The sequence below is a fragment of the Eleginops maclovinus genome, chromosome 11 (assembly GCF_036324505.1).
Source record: "Eleginops maclovinus isolate JMC-PN-2008 ecotype Puerto Natales chromosome 11, JC_Emac_rtc_rv5, whole genome shotgun sequence".
NCBI classification, from domain to species: domain Eukaryota; kingdom Metazoa; phylum Chordata; class Actinopteri; order Perciformes; family Eleginopidae; genus Eleginops; species Eleginops maclovinus.
The window spans coordinates 23,278,050-23,296,555 of NC_086359.1; the positions used below are offsets into that span (position 1 = coordinate 23,278,050).

Genomic DNA, 18,506 nt, shown 5'->3' on the forward strand with positions numbered 1-18,506 from the left:
TTCACTTAAATTCTCCATATCGCTGAATAGTATTTCCTGATCCGTAATAATGTCTATTAGGTAATACCTGTGACAGATAGACAAATAGTTTCTGGATGGTGTTACAGGAAATATGAAAGGGTTGCTTTGCTACATTTCACCCTGTATTGGTTTACTGTGACCAGTAGAGGGCAGATGCAGACTGCCTATTAAATGTGACCCTGTTTCTGATGGAGATGCTGATAGAAAAGTGATGCTTTTTTTATGGCTTTAATACACACACACACACACACCCACCCACCCACCCACCCACACACACACACACACACACACACACACACACACACACACACACACACACACACACACACACACACACACACACACACACACACACACACACACACACACACACACACACACACAAACAGTGATAATTTATCTTTTAATTGAAAATGTTATACAAAGCTTTTCCATAAACATAAATATGGAGAATACAAGTGCACACTGTACATCCACGTCCACAGGTCAGGTCTACTGCATACATGATGACGCGTTTGGCCCCCGGTACAATCCATCATGGTTAAACTCACTGCTTTGTGCTCTTATACATCACTGTATAAAAATAAAGGCTTGTCTTGAATACATGTTATGTTCATAATGTACACTGCCATTCGCTAGTTCAACATATTAGCTCTGTAAATGACTTCTAACCACTTCCCCCATGAACTCAGGTCATTTGGCTTTAATGTAGTAAAAACTATGAAAACCAACATGAAGCTTCCAGATGCTCGGTCCTGTCAGGCTTCAGTCATCACATGTTCAGAGCGGCACGTGTTCTTCTGACATCTTTTGCACAAACACGCTCCAGTGTAATGACAATACAGCAGAATGGATAGTATGATCACTATTTTTATACATATATGTTCTTATTTTCACTAAAGAATTCTAATTATATCGCAATAGGCATTTGTGTGACTTGAAAGTGGACAGAATGAGAAAAAAACATGATTACAATAATACTTTTCTAGTTTTATATAGTCTTTTAACCACAGTTCATGTTGCATTGTGTGTATATATAATCATTAAGACTTTACATTTCAGTGTTTATAAGTTCAGAATCTCAATGATCGATGTATCATGTAGTGAGTTAATGAGCTACAGATGTTCTTATTCATCAATACTGACTGATCAAAGATCAGCGGTATACATCTTTTATGAAAATGATGCACCAGTATTTTTATTGAAAACTATCTGTAGCGAATTAAACCAACATTTATTAGAGAACATTCTGTAGGTAGCTTTAAACCCCCCAACTTTAAGGAGGTGTTTCTCCTGATAGGAAATGGTATCAGAGCACCTTCAGGAAAAACACGTGGACAACAGTGATACTGATTTAGAAACTCATATCAGCTTCCTGTTACTGGGACTTGGCAAAAAAAGATTTTTTTTCAACTGACCTGAAGTAGAAAAAAACGGAAATCAAATCAAATAAAATACATGTTGAAATAATGAAGCGTTACATCCTGTTTATCTTTGGTTCAGTATGCAGTGTTGCAGGCAAACATGTGACCTGTATTATTTTCCCTTTACCGGCCGGATGCGATGCTATGCTGTAAGACAATAAATATCATATTTACAATTTCAATTTAGCAGGCAACTTTAAATTATTCAACGTTTGTACTCGTGTTAGGCAGTCACCAAACAGCATTTCTAAATACTGCTCAATATTCTAAGAGGCTTCTGCTAATCTGTGTTTAAAGAATTCAGTCTAAGAGCATTTTATAATCTGAACCACCGACAGAAGTAAAGCCAAAAGAAGGATTAAAATGTTTTGCAATGCCAAACCTGCATCATTTATAATGTCCTTCTGCTGCAGCAATACCCTCATTATTACACATCTTCATATTCTACACCCAGCCCCCCACCCAAGCCACATTCACTCCTCTATCTGATATAGAGTGCTAAAATCTATTTTCTATCTTTAGGTTTGTTAATATAAAGATAAAGGACACAGCTCAGCTGACCTGTAGCCCTCTTCTTCATTATTTAATATTCAAGTGACACGCATGAAAGCCCCCAGTCCTGATCCATGTGCTTCATTCTGTGGAACTTGCAGGAGAAAAAGTATAATACACGTTTGAAAAATATGCAACAAAGGAAATATAACGTTAGAAATGCATTTGATAAAGTAGAAAAGTGGATACTTGACAAATGTATGAAAATCATATCCACAGCATACAGTTTGAAATGTAAAGAGCGCATAAAGAATATAAAAGACAACAGTATGAGGAAAACAGTTTGTTTCCGACAGTGAGAGCAGCGTCAGAAGTGGATTTGATTTTCCGTCTGCTGTATTCACCGCTAAATACGAGTTATAGACTTCCTTTAAACATCTGCAGCTGACCTCCCCCAAGTGTGAGGGGCTGTCCTTTTTCTGTTTACACCAGAGAGCCCGCCTGGTTCTGTGCAGGCACCATGATGGGCACCCCTCCCATGCGGGCGATGTTTGAGGCAGTGACCGTGGAAGTGGGCAGCGGTGGGGCGACGGGGGCCGCCTGAAGGTGCTGAGGCTGGCTGTAGGTCTGCGGGAGCACCTGGGCCTGGGGCAGCTGGGTGTAGCGCTCTGGCCTGGGGAGGGAGCTGCCGTTGGTGCTGGCCTCAGAGGGGATGGCCTGCCCCCGCGGCAGGGTGCTGTTGTTGTTGTAGCTGTAATGGGTGGGGGTGGAGGCGCCATGATGGCGGGACGGGCGGTATCCGGCCATGCTGCCCGTGGCGGTGATGATGGAGGCGGTGTCTGAGGGGGGGCGCTGTGGGTACTGCTGCAGGTGGTGGTGGGAATGCTCTTTGTGGTGAGGGCTGGAGCCGATGGAGGACATGGTGCCGTTCTTAGAGATGATGTCTGATCCCATGCCACTCTTAGCCCAGGACACACGCTTAGGAGCCTGAGCGTCCTCCCTGCGGGTGGGGGGGGGGGCACAAAGACACAAAGTGAACTTCCTGTTTCAGCTTAGGGTCAAATTTTGTTTTAGTCTCAGGAGGGTTCCTAACTGAGGAACATTTCCCAGAAGTACCGTGGTGTCAGCCATAACAGCTGTTTCTCTAGATCAGGCATCACCAAATGGCGGACCACGGTCCGGATCCGGACCCAGTGACGGTTCTGCCCGGACCCGTTCAAATTCTAATATTATTAAAAAGATAAATAATTCGTGCATGCGCAGCTAATCTAGTGAATACGACAGGAGCATCATCAATAGCCAAGTCAATCAAATCGATTGTTTACCTTTCAGCACCAGAGTATAGCAAGAGAGAGCAGATGAGAGAAAATGGCTTGCTCAAAAGTGAGAAAAGCAGATGGTGAAAACCGAACTTTTAAAGATGAATGGACGGAACAATACATGTTCGTTCTGCCTGCAGCCAGTTCTAAACCTTTGTGTCTCATATGCTGTGAAACTGTTGTGTTAACAAAAAGTGGCAACGTTAAGCGTCACTATGAGACCAAACACGGGTTGTTTGAGGAAAGGTACCTGCAGAAGTCCGCAGTGAGGGCGAGTGTAAGAAATAATCAATATATTGAAAAGGAACATTAAAAGATAATTCACTGTTTCAGGACGGATCATATTTGTCCACTTCCGGTAGTATTACCGGATGTTGGTATTAGCCTCAGATAGCATATAGCTGATATTGTATTGTATATATGAGTAGAGGGAGAAGGACCAGTGGAGTTACATACTAAACACACCGCCTCTACCTCTCACTCATTGATGCTGCAGTAATACTATTGTGTGTTTAATAACTGATAAACCTCAGAAGGATTGCATAATAGAATATCGTAGGTGGAAGCTTCATGACTACGCCAACAGATGGCGTCGAGGAGATAGTAACATAAAAGGACCATTGAACTGAAGAATCGACCTCTTCTGTTCGCCGACCCCAGACAGATAACTGCTTTGAGTTTCTACTCTTACGTGGCCTGTGGAAGCGTGTTCCAACTATTGAGCCACAGCCCACAGCTGTGAAACTTTTGTAAAACCTGCTGCCGCATCATTTGATTAAATACTCCTTTTAAAACTTATATGAGGAGCTTCACTTTGTTTTCTTTTAAATTTACTCCTGGACTTCGAATAAAAGAACACCTCTACACGAGTAAAATTACCGAACTGAAAGCACAGTATGACAGGTCTACCCGTGTCCTCACGCATGCATTTACAGGCCATGAAAGTGCAAATGAGTGTTCATTAAAGATTGCGTGGATTTTGGCGCAACACAAGAAAGCATTCAGCGATGGCACAGTTGTGAAGGAGTGCTTAAATGCGGCTGCAGAGACTTTACTTGACGGTAAACAAAAAGACGTGTGAAAAAATGAAGCAAATCCCATTGTCAGCTTCAACAACAACCAGAAAATCTGAACTATTAGCAGAGGATGTACTGGCACAGCTTGATGTAGCTGTTCAGAACGCAGTATGCATATCCTTAGCCATTGATGAGTCCACAGATGTAACGGATAATGCCCAGCTTTTGGTGTATGTGAGATTTCTTCACAAAAAGAAGAAAGAGATTTGTGAGGACCTGTTGGGTTTAATCCCACTTGAGACACACACGAGGAGAGGATAAATATGAGGGGATAAAGAAGATGCTCACAAAAAGAAAGATTAGCAAGTAGTCTCAGTCACCACAGATGGTGCACCTGCCATGGTTGGGAGAGAGAAGGGGATGAAACAAGACAACCCTGATCTCATAGCCTACCACTAAGACCACCATCCATCAGACTGTTCTCTGTGCCATTCTCTCTGAAGGGTTTGCTGAAGTAATGAATACCATAATGAAACTTATCAACTTCCTCAGGCCAGGGCATCCTCATCCCATCAGCATCGACTGCTGAGAGAATTTCTGAAAGAAATGGAGGCAGATGCAAATGACCTACATCTCCACAACAACATGAGATGGCTGAGCAAAGGGAATGCACTAGGACGCTTCTGGTCCATCCGAAAGGAAATAGCTGCTTTCTTACAGCAGCTCAAGAGACAAAAAGCAACACCGTTTGCAAACTATTTGCAAGATAAGCACAAGATGGATGTAATGGCTTTTTTGGTGGACATCACAGGACACCTTAATGAGCTCAATTTAAAGCTGCAGGGTCAGAAAAATTCTGTGTGTGACTTGATGAAACTGTCCGCTCCTTCCAGATGAAGCTGGAAATGTTCAAAGAAGATCTCAAGGAGTGTGAGTACTTCAAACAAATGTACAGTTACATGCCCATTTCTCTCACTAGGAAAGGGAGGAAGGAGAGGAGAGAGGAGAAAGGGAGCTGCTCAGAGCTCTGCCCTTTTCTTTTATTCACTAAATTCTGCCCTGTTCTATTTGACTTGAAATGTAGGCATTAGCCTAAGGTTCCTGTGTTATTTTATCTGAAATGTAGTTACATGTTTAACAAAGGGGCTGGGCAGCTTTAAAGGTCTTTTGTTTAATGTTTTTCTAAAGATGCACTTTTATTTTATTCAACAGATTCTGAATGTTTTTACATTAATGTCAGGCTGCTCAAAGCTGTGTTTGCACTTTTTATTTATTTTATTCAGAACAATTCAGTCTCTGTTGTCTGTTACTTGAAATGTAGTAAAGACAACTACAGTATTGTTTTCCATTCGAGTGCCATACAAGTTCAGACTTATCGGTATGCTAAAAGTATATTACCTTGAAATTTGACAATAAATGATATAGTAATGTACGTACATTGTTGATTTTATGTACATCAGAGTACACTATTTCGAGTGACAATATAAGGTTTGGACCTTTTAGTGCAAATTTTAGTAAATGGACCTCTTTGAATTTTAATTGAACACCCCTGCTCTAGATGATAGGAGATGAATTCAATGCGTTCTTGTCCTCTCATTTAGCTTAGCATGGCACCATCATGGTGAAAGCAAAGGAGATACTGCTGTCCCACAATTCCTTGCAGCGCCAACATATAAAGTGGCGCACCATTTGGCTGATCATGGAAACAACCCATAGTGATCGACAGACACAGATCATGGCAGTTACAAAGCTTGTTCAGCGCTTTATATCTTATGCCAAAGCTTAAGTGCTTATGTTTTCAACTTTTAAAAACATGTTAAACCAAAAGGCAAACTGAACGTTACGCTTATTACTGTTATAAAATCACAAAATGAAGTCAGAATTGGTGGGTGTTTTTTAAGCTATTGTTTAAAATCAAAGGTTTTCTTTTTCTTCTCTTTTTATACCATGCTGTACCTATCTGTTATTTGCTTTGACCTTATTTGTGTTTATTTATTATTAATAACGTGTGCATATCTTTTTTATATAATATGTAAGTCTACTCTTCTTACTCAATCTGCACTGTACTCTTGTTGTTGTAATACAGCAAATCATGTCCCAGTTGCGGGACAAATAAAATAATTCAGATTCTAATAGTGTCTCTTCTTCTAAGTCCGGATGAATTGTCCTTCATCAGGCAGAGTCTCACGTGCCCCCTCCATTACTCCCTCCTGTGTACATGGCCAGTGATGAAGACTAGCCCCAGCAACTCACTTGATCTCGTTAGCCATGTCGTCCTCGTTGTTTCTCCGCATCTTCACCAGGAAAACGAGGCAGATGAGGAGGAGGAAGATGAAGCCAATGACTGAGCCCACTGTGGCTCCAACAATCATCCCCACATTGGTGGCTGCAGGAGGAATGATGGGGAACATAGTAATTACACGTGAATAGTGTGTACACATGTTGTTTTTGTGAACATTCTCTTTGTTAAACTCAAGGGAGTGTGACATTACAAGTTAACAAACACATGCTTACGAACAAATATTTAGATAGGATCTTTTATCACATGTTGCTGGGTGATACGTACAGGTGATGATATCCAGGTTGATGGAGCAGCTCTCGGAGCCAGCCGAGTTGCTGGCGGTGCACTCGTACTTCCCCGACATGTTGCTGCTCAGGTTGCTCAACTTCAGAGTGCCGGTCTTCTCATCTGAAACAGCAGTGAACAAGGAGGACTACAGTCAGGCATGCAAACACGTTGATCCAAGACACAAACACACAACACAGCCCAGAATCACACTGCAAAAGTATCCAATGCTCTGACACGTAATATAAATATGCTTCACTGTGTTATTCACATATCTATTATTTAGATGGCACTTCATCTTTAATTGTTAGTGTTGGATACTATGTCCTTCATCCTAACTACATTAAAAGGTGTTCATATGGAAGCATATGGAACTACAGAACTGAGGGAATCAATGGATACAACCAGACAGTCTAGCTGGTTGGGAAGGCTACAAGTGAAGGCCTGTTGTGTCAAACAGCCATTTTTTGAATTGTTTCCAATGATAACAGAGCGCATGTCATAGAATATGGCCACTGAAAAAGTGCTGCACCTAACAAAAAATTATAGAAATGCTGAGACGAGGCTCAGCTTCCTGCCAACAAGATATGTTGAGGTAAAAAACTGGCCAAACTCAAAGGGGTCCCTTGGCCTTTCACCTGAAGAGATCTGAATTAAAATGTGTTCTATCGATAGTTTGATTTATAAGCTAAGCGTTTGTGTACTTGCATTTAACAATCTGCACACTGTGGTTCCCCGACAGTCTACTACATGTCATACATTGTGTATGTCTGGTAAAGCTGAGAGTTTAGCACTGTAGGCCCCTTTGTATTACCTGTTCACATCCCCTGAACTGCAAACCTATCCCCTCTTATTATCTTATTTAGTATTAGGTAAGTTATCCTACACAATTTAAAATTATATATATTAAACAACATTCAATAAAAAAATTGTAAAGTGAATCAAAGCAAAACTTGTTGCCTATCACACCTGATTTATATATCTATTTATATATCTTTTCTCTAGTTTATTTTTATTTCTATTTCTTCTTTGAGATGACTATACTTTAGAGTTGTTTATTTTCTTCTTTTTATTTCTATTATTTGCTATGCCTTGTATTGTATTATGCTGCTGAAACACAAACATTTCCCAGTTTGTGATTAATAAAGTAATTCTTATCTTATCTTATTTAGTTCATAGTTTTAATCATATGAATATTGTAGACACGCACTTTAAAGAGCAAACGAAAACCTTTCTCTAAAAGCTAAAAAAACACAAAAGAAAAATGGAAATAATAACAAAATGTTAGGATACCTGCTGCTGATTTCCAGATTTAAAATCAGGTCTGAAGTATACCCCATGAATCCCAACAATAAGTTAGTGTGACACTCACTGAGCATGGGGGAGAAGAAGACCTCAGAGGTGGGGCTGCTCTTCTTCCACCGGTATAGAGGGAGGGGCTTCCCGGAGCTGGAGGTGCAGCTCAGAGTCACGTTGCCCTTCAGCACCGGCTTCCCCGACACAGAGCACTTAGGGACCGCAGGAGGAACTGAGAACACAGGATGACACAGGGCTCACTTTCTTACATTTTGCATCTTAAGAAGTATAAATATACAGCAAAGGGTTTGTCTTACCCTTCACGTCCAGAGAGAGCTGGGCGGTGTGGCTGGGGCCAATGGGGCTGATGACCTGGCAGAGGTAGCGCCCTGAGTCGGACTCCCGGGTGTCGTTGATGTTCAGAGACAAATTTTCTGAGGGCATGCTGGAGCTGAAGCCAACACGGCCCTTGAACTGGGGGCTGTCCACGCTGATGGAGCCTTTGATGTAGGAGATGACCTGGACACGAGAACAGAGAACACAGAGGTAAAACAACAAGACATGAAAGAGGCTCCAGCCCCGCCATCAGGGGCTTTTCAATTTGAGCCATGCGAAGTAGGGATGGGATGTTCTGCTATGTATACTGTATATAGAGTTGATGTTCAAAGCCTACCATCTTCACACAGAAATACACTTCAATAATTCTGCTGCTTTACCATGAACACACACTACTTTATTCCAACTCACATACAGTGGCTCAGTGCATTAGCTTGGGAACTGGATGGTCACCAGTCGATCACTGGTTTGAGCCCCAGTACAGACCAAAACATGTTTTATAATACAAATAGTGCAACTAGTATTAACAACTGAATTTTGAGATGAATAAAGTACTGTTCTTCTACATCATCATGCTGCCCTGAAGCTCACCAAAGCACCAAACGTGGATTATCTCTCTAGTTTAAGAAATGTTAGCAAAGAAATATTTACTTTCCAGCAAATGTATTGTATAATGTATTAATATATATATTGGCTATTTTTTTTTTTATTCATTTGGAAAATGTTGTAGGTGATTGACAATGAAGGCAGCATGTATGGTCAGATAGTTTATAGATTTTTTCATCTTCATGGTCATCTGTATTATTTTGTACTCTCTAATGCCGGTTTATTTCTGTTTTTAGATGTTTATATTTTATAAATGTTTATTTCTAGTGTTTCAATTTATAATCATGTGCAATGCCTTGTTGTTTTTATGCTGCTGCAATGAAAAAATCTCCCAAATTGAGATTAATAGAGTACCTCTTATCTGATCTGATCTTATTGAGGAACACACTGTTTGTTTTGCTGGCAGTGACAACTAAATGATATTGCAGAAATGATTTTGCCAGCCTTACCATGTAGGTAAGGCGAGTAAAAAACAGCACTTATTTTTTTGCCATAACTCTTAGCTTCAGATATAGGATCACAGGTGGAGTTCAAAGTTGGATTGCGTCTGGATGTAACAACCTGATACAGTTACTGATGTCAACAGCACTCTGCGGGAGGCCGTTCTATCATGTGTCAGACATATGACACACACATAGCAAAGAGAGAAAGCCACAGTCATAAATGACCCTGTTACGTTATGAGCAGAAACATAAAAAAAAGAAAAAAAGAGAGAACATCTTTTTAATGTTCAACTAGCTTTTTAGTTTGTCAGCAGTTATGACCTCACACACCATGGGGAGGGCTGTGCATCACTGAAAAACACACACACACACACACACACACACACACACACACACACACACACACACACACACACACACACACACACACACACACACACACACACACACACACACACACACACACACACACACACACACACCTCCCTACAGAGATTTGGCTTTGAGTTTGTGCTTCTCATTCATCATTTTGGCGACACATGACGGTATATCTGAGGTACTGGATGGGAGTCACATGAAACAAAGCTTCACTTAATCAACTGTGTCTTTCCCAGCTCTGGGAGTTCTCTTTTCCCATGATTCCTTTTGGATTTGATCCTCTTTTGGGTTCGTCGATCTGTACAGCGCGGTAATCTGACCTGGGCCGATCTGTAAACTGAGCCATGGCCAGGTCTCTGGGTGATGAATAAAAATACAATGGGGGGGAGGAATGCTTGTTACGCAACCCTTCCCTGCTTCATTTCCTGTTCAACCAGAGCAATGATTTCATATATAATATGATTTGGGACAACACATTCATCCACAGAGAAGTGTATTAAAGCAGTAAAGAGGGAGTACACTGTAGTACAGTATGAACAAACAGCGTACTACTTCAGGTAGTTTTTGGTCCTGGATTAGTTTCTAAAGGTTTACAAAGGAAGAGCTTTACCAGATTAAAAACATGGGAACATGCAAACGTCCTTCATAACTATAATCACAGATATTTCATCCACAGAGCGACAGCATTCCCTGCTGGGCTGTAGTAGAATATAAACAGAGGAGGGAGAAGTACTCAGATCTTGTACTTGAGTAAAGTAGAAGTACTCAGATCTTGTACTTGAGTAAAGTAGAAGTACTCAGGTCTTGTACTTGAGTAAAGTAGAAGTACCAGAGTGTAGGAATACTCTGTCACAGTAAAAGTCCTGCATTCTAAATGTTCCTCCAGTGAAAGTACAAAGTACTCTCATCTAAATGTACTTAAAGTAGCGACAGTAAAAGTAGTCATTGTTTGATTGGTCCATTTCAGAATAATATCTCTGATATGTTTTATAATGATTGATCATTAAAGTGTTCTCAGAGCTGGTAAAGGTGCAGCTAGTTTGAATGGCTTTGTATACTGCAGGGTAGCTGCTGGATTTACTGCAGGTGAACTAAAGTCTGATTTAAGGGCTGATTATATTTACCATCATTAATCCAGATCTGTAAAGTAACTAAAGGGATTAAATGTAGTGGAGTAAAAGTACACCATTTATCTGTGAAAAAAACAAGATATTTACTATCAGAAATGGTTCCTCTGCTCAGAGATTATATGTACAGGAAAACCTATTCAGGCAGTAGCCTTTACGCCAACAATGCAACACATTACCTCCTTGTAATTCCACATTTTTAGAAATGTAACAGTAATCTGATCTCATGCAAACTTATCAGGTATGAAAGAGGTGACAATGATTCCAAATGTACTTAGGTAAAATGTTGAGATACTTAACTTGAGTATTTCAATGTTTTGTTACTTTGTACTTCTACTCCACTACAGTTCAGAGGTAAATGGTGTACTTTTACTCCACTACATGCATTTAATCCCTTTAGTTACTTTACAGATCTGGATTACTGATGGTAAATATAATCAGCCCTTAAATCAGACTTTAGTTCACCTGCAGTAAATCCAGCAGCTACCCTGCAGTATACAAAGCCATTCAAACTAGCTGCACCTTTACCAGCTCTGAGAACACTTTAATGATCAATCATTATAAAACATATCAGAGATATTATTCTGAAATGGACCAATCAAACAATGACTACTTTTACTGTCGCTACTTTAAGTACATTTAGATGAGAGTACTTCTACTTTCACTGGAGGAACATTTAGAATACTTTTACTGTGACAGAGTATTCCTACACTCTGGTACTTCTACTTTACTCAAGTACAAGATCTGAGTACTTCTACTTTACTCAAGTACAAGATCTGAGTACTTCTACTTTACTCAAGTACAAGATCTGAGTACTTCTACTTTACTCAAGTACAAGATCTGAGTACTTGTACTTTACTCAAGTACAAGATCTGAGTACTTCTACTTTACTCAAGTACAAGATCTGAGTACTTGTACTTTACTCAAGTACAAGATCTGAGTAAGATAATACAATAATTTATTTATTAATCCCAAACTGCGAAATGTTTGTGTTGAAGTAGCATAATACAATACAACGCATAGAAAATAATTAGAAATAAATAGAAGAAATAAACAATTCTAAAGTATAGACATCTCTAAGAAGAAATAAAAATACAAATAATATAGTACTTTTACTCAAGTACAAGATATGAGTACTTCCTCCACCTCTGTTCACAGCCTCAAATAGGATTGAAAACATATCAATATTGACGTGTGATGGTGTATAACATCATGGAATACAATAACCTTTTTTGCATCTTGATTACAATATCCTCTTACATGTGATCCAATACTCCCCAGGCCTGTGTACTGTGGCATATTTCATATGCAGCAATATATAAACATATCTCTTAAATATTCTCAATGAGGTACAGTGTCCTCACCAGCTGGGTGGTGTCAGGTGTCTGAAAGTTCCAGATGATGGTGTTGAGGCTCAGGTCACTGCCGGGCCCCATGCTATACAAGGCTCCCAGAACCACCGTCTGACCCTGGATCACTTCGATACTGGGCTTGGGCATCTGAATCTGGGCCCATACACCTGTGGGGGGAGATAGCAAAGTTAGGATCTGATCCCACATTATTTTTAACGATGAGAATGAATGGACTCTGGTGAAGAGATGTGACGCGCCATGAAGGTTCAAACAGCTTCTACGTATGAAGACACGTTTATACCAAGCATTGAGAGTCCAGCATTGAAAACCAGAATATCAGAAATAAATGAAAACATGCTGAGGAAGAAGCTCATTGTGAGAGTTGATAGCAGCTGTTTGTCATATTTTAAGGAAAGTATAATCCTAGTCTGGGAGTCCTCATCAAAAACACAACTAAAGCTGTTCCTACCAACCGGAGTTAGGATGTATCCATGCAGGCGAGCACTGGTGCAGGTCAAGTCTCAAAATGTCATCAATACAACTCTTCAAAAATTATGTTTGTCATGAGGCAGAGAAATACTCCACAACCTCCATCAGGATCAAAGCTCTCCATTTTTCATCTACAAGGGATTTGAGCTGAGGGAATTATATGGGACTTTATGTGACGTAGATATATGACGTTGACAAAAAAAAAACTGTTTATCTGGAAAATACCACTCCTTTCTCCATTTCCACATATTCTCCTCTGTTTTCACTACCCTCACCACAGGCACAGTAACAAAAACCCCATATATTATCTCTATATAATAAAGAGTATTCATTTCTAAGAAACCTTGCACACTCTGAAGTACAATAGGTAATATTGGTATCTTCCTCTTCTTTGCCACTGATCCATGTTTGGTTTATCCCACAGGAGTGATGAGAGTCATCTCGTTAAATATAGGCCTTTGAACTGAGTACTACATGCTGTATGTGATTACTATACAGTACAATGTGCTCAATTTGACTTCTTATGGTTCCATAAATACCTTTTTCTTAATTTATTTTGAATCTAATTTGAAGTCATATATTTTTAACATTTCTATTGATTTGATTAATCTTTGATTTATTTCATTTTAAAATGGAGCAACTGTCACAAATACTGTCACAGAATAAAGTATTTTGGTTCCGTTATGGCCTCCTCTCCTCCTGGGCTGTAACAATTCTGATTGAGATAAATGTGTGTGTGAGCTAAATTACCACAGGACTGTGGCTCCAGCTGAGGCTGTCTGTATGAAAGCTAAGCAGACAGGAACATGTAGTGTGTCGGTATGACCAGAGGGGAGCATCAGAGACCCGCTCACAGAAATGAGAAACGTGTACATTGGCACTTTTATTTTAAAGATCACTTAAGAGTTGTAAAAGTGTTTAATGTGTCCGTCAAACTGTGTTCCTTCAGACACACACACGTCAGTACATGTTTGACTGAGACATGTTCGCCTATTCAATCAATTATGGAGGCAATCACACACACACACACGCAGGCAAGCACACACCCACACACACACACACACACACCCACGGCAACGAGTCGATTTTGTTCAATGTCACTTGACTTCCATCTAAAAGTGTGTGTGTTCATCGAAAAGCACGCAATGTAGAAAAGTGGCAGGTGTGTGTACATAAAAAAAAGTATAAGTAGTGTGTGTATGTGTTAAAACAACATTTTAAAAAATCTCGCCAACAAAAACAACTTAGAAGCACAATCCCTCGTCATCTCCTCCACTGCACTCCAAATCTAGTGATTTTACAGCCACATGTGGACCATGCATACTGCATTATCCCTCTCCACTGTACTGCAACAGGAGAGAGATTCCTAACAACAGGGATCATTATTTGATGGTACAGTTGTCCCTTTTTTCCCAATGCAGGTAAAAATATACATCTGTAAGACTCAATTAATTCAAATGAATGTTATTTCTAATGTAAGCTTTAATGGCACAGCTGAAATTACAACTAAATTAGGTATAGAGATGTGCATGGGGAGAAGATGTAGGAATCAGTTTCTGTGTCACCGTGGAGACAGAAGGAGCTGACAGTGATGAGGGAGACAGGATGTGTAGGCTATTCTCCTCTGGGAATGAGTCATAGTAATGAAGTAATTAAGACATAGATAGAGGTGACCATGAAGATGAAACACAGTGGGGGAAGAAAAAGTGGAGAAAAGGTGGAGAAAGAGGGACAGGAGACAGAGGAGCTTCATGGTGTCAATCAATCTTCAGACTGTAAGAAGATTTGCCGTGAGGAGCAGACCTCTTGTCTTGGTGTTGGCTGATGGATGGAGAGTTGGATCAGTGGACATGTAGAGATGACACAAAGAAGCTTAAACATAAAGGCAGTGAGTCAGTGTGGAGCGGCTCTCTGATGATTGCAGTAAGCCGGTAACAGACTCCACTGAGAGCCGGCTGTACGTCTCTCAGGAGCCATGGATGGGCTGTTCTGACATCATATAAAAAAATTCTGGGACAAAAATTAGACTAGACATGAGCCAAGTGTGCACTCTGGAAAGGATAACATATCAAATCTAAACACAAAAACACATAGCTGGGCCATCATATAGCTCAGTTGGTAGGGCTGGTAGGCATACTGTATACTGGGGCTTGGTCCCCATGCGGAGAACCCAGGTTCAAATCCAGCCTAAGACCATTTGCCACATGTCATCCCCTCTTTCTCCCCATTTCATAGCTTTCACTTGATTTTCCCACAAAGCTGGAATATTGCAAAATCTAAAATACACATATTATTATTGTTATTATTATTATTATTATTAATAATAATATTTGTATTATTATTATTAGGACTAAAGCAATATATAAAAAGCATATACAAAAAATTGACATGAGGCTAGAGCCAGCAGCCAATGAGCTTAGTTTAGCATAAGAGATGAAGCAGGGGGAGTAATACCCCTCCCAGCACCCTTAAAGCCTTCTGACATCTTATATCTTATTAGATTAATCAGTTGTGGTTTTATAGGGGTTATGTGGCGGACTATAACCTGATCTCTCTTTCTCTGTGGTAAGCCGTCTCCTGGCAGAGGATTCATATTCAACAGACAGATACAGAGTAGGGCAAGTAAGCATATTCCAAAACAATGTCCTTCAAGTGTCTCTGTGAGAAGGCCATAAGAGGTTCAGAGGCTGCAGTGTGTGACCTGCAGCGTGCTAACGTGCTAAACGTTTACAATAGGAGAAACGGCTGCACTTTAAAATATAAGGCAAATATAAAACACAAAAGTGCCAAAACACATGCAAATGAAGAAACGCTGTAAGTTATAAACGCTGTACATGTTTTTATTTGCAGCGTTCTTTTACTTGTAGCTTTTTTATGAAAAGGGCAAAATCTGCCGCTCCTCATCAATGTATGGGCTGCTCTTCATGATTCAGCCTGATCAGATGGGTGCATGTTTGTCCACGCCATGTGCTGTTTTAAGAAGATTTCCTGACAGAAATCCTCCCTGATACTGATGAGAGTGCCCCGCACCGGAGGAAAAGATGAATGGGTTATGTAGAGATGGAGGAGGGAACAGGGCGACGTGAATCACACTCATAACGTTCACTCTCCTATCTTCATTTGGTCAGTGAGGATAAATCACGGTGGCAGCTCTAAAATCCACTCAGCAGGCTTCATGGCGATTGGCTTTAAATATTCCATGCTGACTGATGGCGGGCTGATGGGAGCCGGTTGGTTGAGGTTGGAGAGAATGAAGAGAGTAATGAGGTCACAGGGTCTCACCAGGGTAATGAGGGAATTTCACTAAGTCTGCTTCAACAAAGTGTTTCATGGTTAGGTGGCTTTCATTCATCCACCTGCATTCTAGGTAGAGAGTGTTCCTAGCGAGGTTACAGCAGTGCTTATATACTTATTTCAAATGAATGTCAGGGCAAACAGTCAACAAAACTCTGATGTCTCTGCTGACTGTTTTATATCTCTAAAAAAATTCAGACTGCCGAACTCCTAAAAAAACAGAACGTGTGTTATGTTGCTATGACAACCAAAAATCTTGACTTGGTCTGTCATTAGCTCATTTAGATTGGAAAATGTGTTGGAAGTAACGACAAGGTAAGATAAGAGGTAAAAGTGTTACAATAGGAACAAAACAGTGAATGAATAATTAAAGAATGTGGTGTCCAGTTTCACAGCTGTATATGGACGGTGTGTTTCCTACTTTATGAAAGCTGTTTAAAAGAAATTAAACAAAAAAAATGTATACAAAGAAATTCAGTTGAACATACCAGGATATTACACACCAACGAGACAAACAACACACACGCTAAAAAAGAACACAATGCATTCCTGTTAGCAACAGAGGGACAATATAATCAACGGAAGTCAAATCAAGCTGTTTCTTTGGAAAACACAGCCTCGCATTATTTAAAGGTCTCCTATCATGCTATATTTCAACAACATATTGTAGGGCCATATATATTAGAAAACTTGTCTGTGAAGAGTTTTGCTCAAAACACCAAACAGATCCCCCATTGTAGCATGCCTCATCCCCCTCTAATTCAGCCCTGTTCCTGAAGTGCTGATTCTGTGACTGTAGCTTTAAATGAACTAGCTGCTGCTGGCCACGCCCCTTTGGAGCTGCTGCTGGCCACGCCCCTTTGGAGCGTCATGATCTCTCCTCTGAAGAGAGTTTTCTACCTCAGCTAAACGCTGCTGTGATCATGTTATGTTCCAAACCACATCCAGCATTATTTCTGAAACTCTTCTCAGTGTTTACCACTAGAACAGAGACATTATGTATTATATATACAACAACTCTAAGTCCCTCCTGCAGACATCTTGCTGAACGCACACACACACACACACACACACACACACACACACACACACACACACACACACACACACACACACACACACACACACACACACACACACACACACACATATTTATGTAAAAGACAGCAAAAAGTGCATTTTGCATAGTAGGGGATCTTTAAAGGGGCCCTATCATGCTCATTATTGAGCCTCTCTTGGGACATGTCTCCATGCTTTAATGTTCAGAAAGCTCTTTATTTTTCTCATTCTGCCTGTGCTGCAGCACCTCTTTCCACCCTCTGTCTGAAACCAGAGCCCAGTCTGCCCAGTCTGGTAGCTGATTGCTTAACCGTTTAGACATGTCCCACCCCTTAGCCTATGTACAATGTGTTGGAGAGTTAGCCAATAGAGGCATGAGTGTTACATAAGGATGTCATTATGTTATGGAAGTAAGCAAAGTAGTTGTTTACTCCAATAGTGGTGGTTCAGGAACACAGGGATTTTAATCTTTGCAGGCCATTTACATGAACTAAAACCTATAAAAGTACAGGAGAGGGAGAACCCTAAAAAGCAAAATAGGACCGCTTTAGGTTGAATTTCAATGTTCTGAAAAAAAGCACAATTTAAAGTATTGTAGCGACCCTGCAGCGCTGGCGAGGGAGAGACTCAAAAGGGGGGGGGGGGGGGGTTTATGGGGGGAGGATGTTGCCCTAGTTAGCTGGACAGGGCGGGTAGAAAGACGGGGTGGGAATTAAGAGAGTAGAAGAAGAGTGTGGAGCTGCGGAGATTGAGGAGAGCGAAGAAGAAGAGAGAAAGACAATTGGGGGGAAGAACGTGCGCCGCCTAGATAGTCTAGCCCAGGGGTGCCCAACCAGTCGATCGCGGTCTACCAATCGATCGCGGGCTGAGTTCCAGTCGATTGTGAGAAAATGTTGTGTGTAGGCTATCCTCCTACTGTTGTGTAAAATAGGCTTACATTAAAACTTCCAACTTAAAACATCTTAAATAGGCACAATGAACTGCTGATGACGTGAAGCAGTGTGTAGATTTGTACAGCTGTAGTAAGATAGATCAGGCATAATCACAGAAACAATCTCACGCGCTTCTTTCTATCTGCGCGCGCAGGGTATGGTTGCTAGGTTCTAACTAAGGACTCGGAAGGGCGCGAATAGCTTGACTAGAGTGAGTGGATACTATCATGGCGGCAGAAGCTAAAACATCTAAAACGTATCATTTTCATTCAGAGTGGGAGGAGGATTATTGTTTCGTGTATTCGAATGCCAAGTCCATCTGTCTTATCTGAGATGCAAATGTGGCTTTACCAAAG

The 18,506-nt window shown here is 40.6% G+C and overlaps 1 protein-coding gene across 1 annotated transcript in view; it reads right to left on the reverse strand.

Annotated features, from left to right (window-relative positions):
* Window positions 1–410: 410 nt before the first annotated feature.
* The window catches only part of esama (endothelial cell adhesion molecule a), a 78,153-nt gene continuing 60,057 nt past the window's right edge, over window positions 411–18,506 (reverse strand). Inside the window, exons 2-7 of the mRNA XM_063895977.1 lie at window positions 12,389–12,543; window positions 8,452–8,653; window positions 8,211–8,366; window positions 6,839–6,961; window positions 6,526–6,658; window positions 411–2,937 (exon numbers count right to left, since the gene is read on the reverse strand). Coding sequence (XP_063752047.1) covers window positions 2,421–2,937; window positions 6,526–6,658; window positions 6,839–6,961; window positions 8,211–8,366; window positions 8,452–8,653; window positions 12,389–12,543 — 1,286 coding nt within the window. The 3' untranslated portion in view covers window positions 411–2,420. The remainder of the gene's footprint in view (window positions 2,938–6,525; window positions 6,659–6,838; window positions 6,962–8,210; window positions 8,367–8,451; window positions 8,654–12,388; window positions 12,544–18,506) is intronic.